General features: G+C 36.6%; 1 protein-coding gene across 1 annotated transcript; it reads right to left on the reverse strand.

The window, feature by feature from the left end:
- Positions 1–75: 75 nt before the first annotated feature.
- Positions 76–11,410, reverse strand: LOC125232584 (conserved oligomeric Golgi complex subunit 2). Its single transcript, XM_048138311.1, has 6 exons — positions 11,209–11,410; positions 10,893–11,120; positions 9,878–10,724; positions 9,220–9,425; positions 2,502–2,938; positions 76–369 (listed from the first exon to the last, which is right to left on the reverse strand). Exons 1-6 carry the CDS (start codon positions 11,284–11,286, stop codon positions 96–98), a joined length of 2,070 nt encoding a protein of 689 aa, XP_047994268.1. The 5' UTR covers positions 11,287–11,410; the 3' UTR covers positions 76–95.
- Positions 11,411–12,637: the final 1,227 nt, after the last annotated feature.

Raw genomic sequence — 12,637 nt, forward strand, 5'->3', positions numbered from 1 at the left:
CTTATTAACTTTAAAAGTACGCATTTCAAATTATCCTTCTGCTACAGGGGTTATATTATAAATGAAAATCTAGGATTAACGTATAAATGTGCATATCATTTAATATCTATACTTTTTACAGCTTCCGTGACCATAGAATTAAGTTCTTTATACTTGTGCAACGCGCTGACATCGACCTGCATTGCTCTCGCTAGGGCTCCATAGGACACCACATCAACACTGAGTTGTAGGCGGATTTTCTCCCCGTCAGTCGGTCCTGAGCTCTCGCTGCTCCGCTGGGCGGTCTTTTCGCGAATCTGCTTCAGTCTTCTTAGGGAGTCTTCTGTTTTTTGAACAGAGGTTAGGACGTCTTCTACGTACTTGTAATATCTGAAAAAAATTGGTACATAGGTCCATCAGTACCACTAATTGACTTTATTATACAAATAAGTATTATGCTCGTAGGTACCAAATGCCTCTTCGAGTGAACTCTTAAGAGCGAAAGTTGCAGAGCTCAAACTGAATCCTCAAGATACCTACATCTTTAACTCTTATTGAGTATCTCTGTATCCAGCTAAAGACAATAAGGACTATTAAGGACCCATTTACATAGCACGCAAGCTCGCATGCGATTTTAGTTACATTGCGGACTGTTTAGGTTACGTACTACAATTCGGCACACCAAATACCGCAATGTATGGACATACCGATCCGTGTAAATTGGCCCTAAAGGCAGCTACTCACACACACAGGAGCAATCTAGGGTGTTTGGGTGGGGATGACCCTTAATTGCCACGTGTGTAGGCAAGCAGGAGCGATTTCCTAGATTGGACCTGCGGCAGGCCGGCAGGAGCCCAAACACTTCCTTGCTCCCTAGATTGGACCAACCGCCCTGCAGGGTTGTCGCGTGTGTAGCACGATTGGGCCAATTCCATAGTCAGTTCATTGGCAACAACCGAGCGAAGTGGAGGACACGAATAATTGATGTCTATAAAGACCTGCCCTACATGTGGGATAAAAAACACAAACAATTATTTAACCGCGACATACGGAATCAGACATTCGAATTAATGCTTGATATATATCGGGAACACGGGAACGATACTACTAATCAACATTGAAAAATTAAAAAAAATACACCACAGAAAGTCCCAAGGCAATGCCAATTCTTCGGTGTTTCGATAGTACAGGAGGCATTCTCGAGGACGTGCGTTCAGAGGGACTATCGCTTGCAGACTGAACGGCAGGCGTGTGTGTAGAGGACAGCCAAAATTGTCCCAACCGCAGAAGCAACCGGAATTGCTCCTGCGGCAGGTGTGTGAGTAGCCGCCTTTAGTCTGATAACCGGATTGATGACCGGTCTGGCCTAGCGCGTAGTGACCCTGCCTGCTACGCCGCGGTCCCGGGTTCGAATCCCGGTAAAGGTTTTTATTTGTGTGATGAGCACAGTTATTTGTTCCTGAGTCATGGATGTTTTCTATGTATATTACAGTGGCGGAGCGTCGATACAACTCGATTCCCAACGGGTTCCCTAAAATTATCTAGTATCTGTAGAAGTCCATACAAAACAGATGCCAAAAACCCCTCCGGCTTTACCAACGAAAATTTTCACGCCCCGCCACTGGTATATTATGTATATCGTTGTCTTAGTACCCACAACACAAGCCTTCCTAAGTGACCGGCCACATCAGAGCGTCGCGCGCCTTACGTCCTTCCTATACAAAATGTACTGAGGAGACGCTTTTTGAATTACACTCAGGTGGCGTGGCGCGGACGTCCGTTGCGCGCCCCGAGACACGCGACGCTCTGATGTGACCGGTACCTAAGCTTACCGTGGGACTCAGTCAATCTGTGTAAGAATGTCCTATAATATTTATTTATATATATTTTTATCAACTCAGTGGTATTGCTACGTTCATTCAGTATTTCATAACGTAACATAATGTACATAATGTATAGACACAGTTAATGATATGAGTCATATGACGTCAATGCACATTCTGAGTCATGCATTAACATAGTAATTCTAAGTAACATTTAACATCTATTCCTAGGAAAACTTTGATAATTAAATATATATAATTATAATATTTTTAAAATGTAATATTGTATTGTACCCTAATTATGATAATTTAACTTTGACATGTAAAATTGTTAATTTTATGAATAAATGAATATGAATATGAATATGAATAATATAATATATCGTCTGTGGCGATAATAAAAAGTGTTTTTAGTGAACGGTATCGGAATATTGAGCCCGTCCACTAAAATTTCATTGTGTTTTTTACAATGTAACAGTTCATGTTAAGGTTCTCTTTTGACTGCTGAAGTAGATGGTGTCATAATGTTTTATGATAATTATATTAATTATGATATATAACCCTATCAATTTGTCTATTATTTAGACTTTACAACCCTTCACACTTAATCATTTTATTTGTATACTGTATTGTACTAAGTTAGGTACCTGCTATTATAAATTATAACTAAGTACATGACATTGACACTGGGATACTTACGACTCCGTCATAACATTGAACAGCGCCGCGAATATTTCCTGCATAAACGCGTTATCTAGCCGCTGGCTTCCGCTCTCATTGAACTGGTGCACCTCTCTGCTAACCACATCTATATAAGTGCAAGGCTTAGTCGGCACACTTCTATTCGTCTTCCTGTACAAACGCGGTATATCACTCACTTGCTTCAATTGTATGTTAAAATAATCGGACATCTCGTTGACTATAGACTCTTTTATCTTGTGTCTATTTCCTTGGAGTGTCGCCTCTGTGATTTTCAAACTATTTCGGAGTATATCCTTTTGGCAAGGTACTTTATGTTCGATAGATTGAAGGAACTGCGGTAGCCTTTGGAGGAGCGTTTGCGTGTCGACGTAGATGCTAATACTGTTGTCTATTAGAGTTCTATTTACACTGGTTGGTTCTAATTTTGGAGATTTCTGTAGAAGAGAATAGTAAATCAAAATGTTGTACTGCAAAATGAGATAACTTACAGATCCATAGGTACTAATATTATAAATGGGACAGGGTGTGTGTCTATTAACTGTCCGTCTTTCACGGTAAAAAGGAGCGACGAATTGACATGATTTTTTAAGTTGAGATAGTTGAAGGGATGGAAAGTGACATAGGCTACTTCTCTAAAATGGGAGGTGGAAGTTTGTATGGAGTAGAGATGGGCCGAATATGGACTTTGCCGAATACGAATATTCGGCCGAACATTCGGTTCAGCTCTTACCGAACCGAACATTCGGCCGAATATTCGGTTACGCCATATTTTTAAAGGGAATGTTAATTTATTCTTTCTTTATTTCTTTATTCTTTCTTTATTGCACCATGGTAATTACAATATGTTTTTTACATGCGAAATAGTCAGTACCTCATGGACCCAAGATGGGTATGGCAATTTAAATCTTAAAATTAACTTATGTGCTAATACATATGTGCATGTATATCATTAAAATTAATTAAGAATTACAATGAATAAAATTTTAAATATGAACATAATTATTAAAATACTAACATCATTATTATTAGCAACATACTTTAATTATTACAAATAGTACCGAATGTGATAATCAATTTCATAGTATTAAAATAGTAATAGGTATAATTAATCAGTGCTCATGTCATGTCATTATCATTCATAAAATCCTTAACAGTATAATAGTTTTTATTGATAAGAAATGTCTTCAACTTATTTGCGTAGCTTTTGTCGTTCTCCTCTGACCTAATGTAATTTGGAAGTTGATTATAGATTTTTACAGCAGCATATTGAGGGCTATTTCGGAATAGTTCCAATTTCGGTGCAGGTAGTTGCAGTTGCAGTTTATTTCTTAAACGTTCATTTTGCTGCTTTTGAAATAGATGCATATTTTTCTTTACAAACATAGCCAGTTCAAAAATGTAAAGGCATGGTAACGTAAGTATACCATGATTTGAAAAGTAAGGCTCGCAACTTTCATTATTATATTTATTAACTAATATGCGTATACACCTTTTCTGCATTACGAACAAGTCGTGTGCGTCAGTACTATTACCCCACATTGCGATACCGTATCGCAGCCAAGAATGTGCATAAGCATAGTACGCAGAAAGTGCTGCAGCAAAATTCGAGTATTTACGAAGTGTGAATAATGCGTACTGGAATCGGGATAATTTGGATTTAATATCTAAAATATGGGCTTTCCAATTCAAATTGCTGTCGATTGTCACACCTAAAAGTTTAAAATTATTTACTTCTTCAATTTGTTTGTTGTTTAGCGTTAGATTTAGTTGTAAAGGGGTTCTTTGGTAAGGATAAAACTGAATTAATTTTGTTTTATCAGAATTTATGCTAAGATTGTGGTCATTCATCCAATGGTTTATTTTATTTAAGGTTTGTGCTAATGTCGCGTTAAAATCGTCATTGCTATTGAATTCAAAGAGGAGGGAAACATCCTCTGCAAATAGGGTACATTTAACGTCGATTTCTTTTGGAAGGTCGTTTATGTATATTAAGAAAAGCAGGCAGCCAAGCACGCTTCCTTGGGGGATAGATCCGCTTACTTCCTTAACATCACTGCGGACAGTCTGCAAATAGGCAGACGAAGGGTCGAGATACTCAATCTGTACAAGCTGCGATCGGTGGTCTAGGTATGACTTGAACCAGTCATAAGCGATTCCCCTAATACCTGATCCGTATAGTTTTTGAAGCAAAATTTTGTGTGAAACTTTATCATATGCCTTGGTGAGGTCTAGCAGAAGTCCTACTGCAACGCATTTTTTGTTGATAATGTCCATGATTTCTTGCGTGTACTTGCTTACTGCAAGGGTAGTAGATCTGTTTTTCCTAAATCCATATTGGTCGTCATGTAATGCAACGTTTTTCTCTAAGAATTTATAGACTCTAGTACACATTGACTTCTCAAAAATCTTGGATAGAGTGGGCAGTAGTGCTATTGGCCGATAGTTGTTGACGTCAAGAACATTGCCTTTTTTGTGTATGGGTTTAATTAGTGACATCTTTAGCTGTTGTGGAAAGCACCCTTCATTAAACGATTGATTAATTAATATACACAACGGGAATGATAACTATTAAATGATTGATAAAACTGGTAATACATATGTTACTACAACTATGTTTTTATCATTTAGAGGATAACTTAAACTTAGTTAAAACAACTCTGAGCTCTTCTCAACTCTTAAACTACGGTTTTTGAACTTTTTGACAAAACAATCTATATATATATATATATATATATATATATATATATATATATATATATATATATATATATATATATATATATATATATATATATATATATATATATATATATATATAATGATATAGATATATATATACGTATGTGTAATGCTAACGCTAATGTACGTATGTCCGGGGTTTTCTCTATCACCATCAATTCCAATCAACCCCCCGTTGGCGTGGTGAATACCCCTTGGTCTCTAGATGAAAGTAAGGGAGTTTGGTCGCGGTGGGTGGAAGTGGGTGGCTGTGGGTGGCGAAAATGTTAAAAAAATATATATTTGTCCTTCTTCTGTACTGCACATCTGTACTTCTGTATCACGCAATATAATTTTAAATGTGTCAGGCAATATAAAAAATGTGGGTAAGTGCATCTGTACTTATACATCTGTACTTCTGGAAAGTTCTAAAAATTTCTGGAATGATCTAGAAAAGTCCAGAATTTGTGTAAATGTTTCAATCGATCTGGAATGTTCTAGAAAGTTCTAATATTTTCTAGAATAATCTAGAACGTTCCAAAATCTGCAAAACTGAATGTAGTTGATATAGAATGTTCTGGAAAGTTCTGATATTTTCTAGAATGATCTAAAACGTTCCAAAATGTGTAAAACTGAATGTTTTTTATATAGAATGTTCTAGAACGTTCCAAAATATGTAAAACTGAATATAATTGATATAGAATGTTCCGGAAAGTACTAATATTTTCTAGAATGATCTAGAACGTTCCAAAATGTGCAAAACTGAATGGAATGTTCTGGAAAGTTCTGATATTTTCTAGAATGATCTAGAACGTTCCAAAATGTGCAAAACTGAATGTAGTTGATATAGAATGTTCTGGAAAGTTCTGATATTTTCTAGAATGATCTAGAACGTTCCAAAATGTGTAAAACTGAATGTAGTTGATTTGGAATGTTCTAGAACGTTCCAAAATGTGTTAAACTTAATGTAGTTGATATAGAATGTTCTGGAAAGTTCTAATATTTTCTAGAATGTTCTAAATGTGTTAAACGTTCCAAAATGTGTTAAACTTTACATATTACAGAAATTTCTACATTTATCCAGAAGTATTCAGAGCTTTCTAGAACATTCCATATCGATTAAAACATTTACACACATCCTGGACTTTTCTAGATCATTTCAGAAATTTTTAGAACATTCTAATTAACAACATTAAGTTTTACACGTTTTGGGACGTTCTAGAACATTCTAGAAAATATAAGAACTTTCCCGAACATTCTAAATCTAAATATATAAAAGAAGTAACTGACTGGCTGACTGACTGACATATCAACGCACAGCCGAAACCGCTGGTCCTAGAGATTTCAAATTTGGCACGTAGGTTCCTTATATAATGTAGAGGAGCACTAAGGATTTTTCAAAATTCACCTCCTAAGGGGTGAAATGGGGGTTCAAAGTTTGTATGGGGAAACAAGATTAGTTTGACTGTTTTATTCGAAACTTTACAGGAGGATTCCTAAAGACATATGACTAAATACATGTTTCAGGTTTTTTGAAAATTTTACCCCTAAAAGGGTGAAAAGAGGGTGATAGTCAAAAAACCAATATGGCTCGTTTTTATGGTTTTTTGGGTTGCTGATCACGATAATGACAACGCTTTTAAAATCTAACCAGGCGGAAGTGAAATACCTTTTCCTTTGTTGTGGTGCAATGGGGTTTAAACATCAAAAATAGCCATATGGATTTCTTTTTTATGTTTACTTCTGGTTCAAGAGATTTCAAATTAGAAGAGCACTAAGAAAGGTTTTTTTTTTTAATTCACTGCCTAACATTTGACAGGGACAGGGACAGGGACGGGGTGGGGCGGGGCGGGACGGGACGAGACGGGACGGGCCGGGACGGGCCGGGACAGGGATAGGGACAGGGACAGGGACAGGACAGGGACAGGGACAGGGACAGGGACAGGGACAGGGTCAGGGACAGGGACAGGGACAGGGACAGGGACAGGGATAGGGATAATATGGGTATCGTTAGAGGGATATGGATAATCGGTCGGCAATCGGTATCTAGGCAGTGTAAAAAGCAGGCGGCTCAGTGGGAAGGGATCGTTGTTGTAAGGGATAATTTAAGAAAGTACTTTTTACTCACCGACCATTAGTGTCGAAATACGGCTATGTGGGTTGTTTATAAAGGTTTCCCCAGCGTATATAGAATACATACCTACTCATACCTACTACCTACGCTGTGGTCGATGTGTAACATTTGTACAATCATTGCAAGCATTTCTTTAAAAACAATAGTATTATGTGTAATCGAAATAATCGCAGACAAATGTACCTACAGAGAAACCTACGGATCCAAATGAAAATCTTAATTATTATATACGTTTGAATAAGAATAATTTTAGTACGCGGGCGAAGCCGCGGGTAAAAGCTAGTTGTATTTATATTTTGACATAGGTTTCTCTCTTTTTAGCAGTTCCTTAAAAAGCTACTAAAATAGGAGCTTATTATCCAGTGGAATACGTAAGATCTTCATTAGTTATTTACTTTGTTTATTCGGTAAATATTCGGCAATGCAACCGAATTATTCGGCCGAATACGAACATTGAAAAACTTGCCGAATATGCCGAATACCGAATATTTACCGAATATTCGGCCCATCTCTATATTAAATATTGAAATTTGATATTGGCTGAAAGTAATAGCTGTCATAGACAGCACTTTATTTTTTCTAAGTTTAGTTCCCGAAATAGCCACATGGAGCTAGTTGTATGTTCTCTGTCATATTGCTCACGTTTTACTTACCGGTGTCAGTTTTCTATATTCGTTAATATATGTTATTTAAAGAAAGTGGAGACTGGTCTGTTCAAGCTTACCTGGGCCACATGTTTTGTTAGATTATTTAACTTTACTTTTGAGCGGATTGCGAGACACTACATTCGGTTCTTGTAAGAATTAAACTTAAGTAAGTAATGTCTTAAGGATGACACTAGAGACCATCACGTTGTCGTTTAATTTAGTTAATTTTAGCTTTTGGACACTTAGAGACTTTATACATCTCTGAGATTTTGATTATATTTTATTTTAAAATAGATTCCTTACTTTAATGACCTTGTTGTCGTTTCATTAAGTTAATGTTAGTTTTTTGGACACTTAGAGACCTTATACATCTCTGAGATTTTGATTATATTTTTAAACTTAATTTGTAACCTTGATTGGCCCTTATTTGTAAACTTGATTTGTTCTTTAATGATTGACAACTAGAGACTTGTACATCTCTTGAAATGTGTAATTTAGCTGTTCATTTTCTGTATTTTTTTTTTTTGTATTATTTGACAAAGGTTTTTACTTTTAAATATTTTAATTTTATAAAATTTGACTCTTGGAGACGCTATACATCTCCATGGATTATTTGATTAAGTATAATATTTTTACTTGTAATATTCAGTCTTTTACAACTATTGAAGTATTATAGATTTCTTTTATCTTTGTATCTGTTTGCACTTTCTTTATGTATTGATTATAGTTAGTAATAATATGACATTTAGAGACTTTATACATCTCTAATTCTATATCAGTGTATAGCTACTTTGCTTATGATTAATATTTTTAGTTAATATTTCTATTAATTTCATTTGTTTAACTTTAATGAATACTCTGTAATGTTGACATGTAAAAGTGCCCCCGTGGCCTATTTGCTGAATAAATGATTTTGTATTTTGTATTTGTATTTTGAAAGTATTCTTGTTTTCTTAAATCGCCAATTCTCTAGTATGGAGCATTCCGCTGTTTTCGAATTTAACGCTGGCGAAGCCGCGGGCTAAAGCTAGTGATTAATAAATTTAAAAAGAATATTTGAATACATACAATTAAAAGTCAAAGTCTTTTTCTGAAGGGGATGGCGTTCTAGTCTCTAATCAGTGTTATTGGGGTAAAATATGGTCTCGTCATGCGTTAACTTTTAACAATTCAGTTACCATAGTCTGTTATACATAAAGAGTCAACTATTACATACCTGGGTACAGATAGTGCAGCACCAAGTGGAATACCGGGCTAGCAGCTGCAGCGACAGCTTCCAGAACTTGTGAGCTAGAGCCTCAATGTATACCCCATCCGACCAGCACTGCTGGAGGGCGACCCAACAGCTGTAGGTCTCTTTTAGCACCAAACCATCTTTCTCTTGTTTTATTGGGGCACTCTGTAGTGTTGCTTCAAAACTACCTGAAAATTAATGGTTTATTTAATGAGTGTATTCAAAAAGTTCTAATATAACATTAAAAAATTCTTCTTTTCAATAGTGACCTAGATTTGTTCAAGAACTTGCAATACTTTCTCAGCAACATAATTTTTAGAATTAGCATGGATAGGCACTAGATTCTGACCTTAAGTAAGTAGGTCTCATAGTAAAATAAATAAAAATATGCTCATAGTGAAATATGAAAATATAATTATATAAGTAGCAGTGGCGGGGCGTGAAAATTTTCGTTGGTAAAGCTGGAGGGGTTTTTGGCATCTGTTTTGTATGGACTTCTACAGATACTAGAGAATTTTAGGGAACCCGTTGGGAATCGAGTTGTATCGACGCTCCGCCACTGATAAGTAGCAAATTAGTATGACGAGACTCAATATTGGTCATCATGCCACATAAGCATGTGTATCATTCTCATAGTTACCTGCAATTTCTTGAAACCTTATTTGGAAGTACACAGGCAAATTCCATCTCTTCTGAAAGTTCTTATACTCCGCCGTCTCATGCAGCAGCCTCACCATCTCCGGGTCTCCACAGTACTCCTCCAGCTTCCTCACAAACTGAACACTCTCATTATATCGCCTATAGAATATCTTAGGGTTGCCAGGCGCAAATATAGATGCCAAATTAACTTCCAGCCTACTCTCTACCTCGCACCAAAAACAATTGACTAAGAATCTATACTGCTTAGCAAGGAAAGACATCTTGGAATGTTCCATTACAGAGTGGAGAAGCTTCAGTTTTGTGTCTAGTAAAGCTAAGATTCGTTCATAAACTCCTTGGAGACCATCTTTGCTTCGCTGTAACGCTGGCTCACTTATAATGTCCTGCAGCAACGGAGCTATTGCCTGCTTTCTTACAAGCATCTCTGTTTCTGTCACTCTGTCTAAAGATGCCAGTGTTAATAATGCTTTAAGCATGTTATTTTCATCGCTATCATTCCAGAATATGAATAACAGATCATTTAAATGTTGAATGAGCTTTCCTCCAATATTGTTGAACTGTGTTTTCTGATCAGATTTGATTAAACTCTCACATTTGGAGATAGAAAACTTCAACTGATTGTATTGCATGGCTGCCCGGTCCGCTAATGCAATCTGTTCATGTTTTTTCTTATTGGAAATATCTTGTAAAATATTTTCCAAGGTGGACAAACTGTTGATAGTTTGACTATAGTATCTTAATAGTTGTTTTTTCTTCTGTAGACCATGTCTTTGGTTGAGCCACATAGATAGCTCTTTCATGGCATCATCTAGACATTGTTTCACACCCTGTAAAGATATAAAATAAAAATTATATTTGGTGAAGCCAGTCAATTTTTAAAGGGAATAAAATACCGCTCTTTGTTAATTCAACTAATTGAGTACATACAGTACTGGTAAGTAGTAATTTATCGTCATGGCGCGATCAATTCAATTAAGATAAGGCATTTTCCCTACCAAGACTTCTCCATTGAGTTGCGTTAGAGGCGTTTGTATTTTAGCGATGGCCTTGTCGAAGCCGATGAGTGTCGCCGACAAATTGACGAAATTAGCGTAGTCCTTGTTAATCAACTCTATCATCGCCAGCCTTAGCACCTTCAAATAAGCGCCCAGGTCATCTCGCATAGTCTCCAAAGAAGACACATTCTGGTGCTCTGCGAGGAAGTTGTCCACGGAGAAATTTGTCTGAAACAATCCCAAACAAATTCCAGACACAATCATAACACTATTATCATTCTACTGGAATTTATTGCTGATTAAAAAGGAAGTGTACCTTGACGAAATCGTTTCGATCGAAGCACAACCCCCCGGGCGCCGGGGGCAGGGTGAACCCTGCAGTGTCGCTCTCCATATTACTAGTTTGCTGGCATTATGTTTAAAAAGGCACTACCATTGAGAGGAATCATCGGAAAATGTTTTAATTATCTATTTAGATCGCTTTCTTCGGCGAACATTTTTGACACCACTGACGTAAGTCTGACACATCACACGTCAATTGACAGAGATGTTCAAGACATCTTTTTTACGATCCGTAGTGCTTTCGTAAATTCTGGTGGGGCATGGACAAGGCCCCCAACCCCCAACCATTAGAATTATAGTGAAAATTGTATTTTTTGATTATATTCACTCCTAGTTAGTTATTTTCATGTTCCCATCATTGTTTTTATTTTGTGTGTTTGGCAAAAAAGGGAAAACTTATAAAATAGCAACATTGTAGTGTCAGCCTTTTCTCTGATATATTATACTTCCGTGTTTTAAGAGGGTGCGACCATGGGCTAGTATGAAAGTGCGCTTATGAAGCGACGCAACTTTTCATACAAATACGTAAGTCGCCGAGCAACTTCGTCGCCCGTGAGCACGCACTCTAAAGGGACGACTTTGCCACTTTTTAAATTCTGTTATTTTGTGGTTTTGCCACACATAATTTTTTTCCGTTTCGATAATCTCTACACGGTGGAATCCAAAATAGTGATTATTATTGTAAGCTTCGGTTTCGGTCAGTCAAGTCAAGCCAAGTCTGCTTGTGCGTTTGTTTGTTTGTTCGGAAACAAACAGTTTTCTTAACTGTAAGTTCCTTTTCATGTAATTAGTTTTCAACTTTTCTTGGCCTGAAAATGGGTAATTGTTATTCTAAGAAGTGTGAATTTATTGCAATTTGCGGGGCAGCTAATGCGCACCTTGGAGTTGTAGAACTTGTAAACAAATCGAATTATATGCACTTGTAGACCAAGTTTCAAAGTTTGTTCACTATACGGTGTGTTGTATGCTGTGCATTTTTGTCCTATTTTTACTGCACTAGTGCGCAAATTAGTTACCTAGTAGGTAGTATTTCACCTCACTGTGTCAAAATTTTGAAGGAGATTCGCATCACTTGTTTCCTCTGTTCCGCACTTGTATCGTAAACGTGATATAATAATAAGCTGTTCAATAGAGATCCGTGTTTACATGATGCTACGTAAAATTTGGTACTGTAGCTACTAAAAATATGATTAAAAATACACATTTCTATATCAACATGGATGGGCCCATAACCTGTAATGGTACTTGAGCATAGAACATGACGCAGGTACTTGTAGGACTCCTATCTTCTAAGTTAGTTAAGAAGCAATAAAACGAAATCATCATCATCATCATCATTGGGTATTTAAGCCATCAGCAATATCCGAATTTTAAAGAACACCCTATACTTCAACATGACTTCA

The sequence above is a fragment of the Leguminivora glycinivorella genome, chromosome 13 (assembly GCF_023078275.1).
Source record: "Leguminivora glycinivorella isolate SPB_JAAS2020 chromosome 13, LegGlyc_1.1, whole genome shotgun sequence".
Classification (NCBI taxonomy): domain Eukaryota; kingdom Metazoa; phylum Arthropoda; class Insecta; order Lepidoptera; family Tortricidae; genus Leguminivora; species Leguminivora glycinivorella.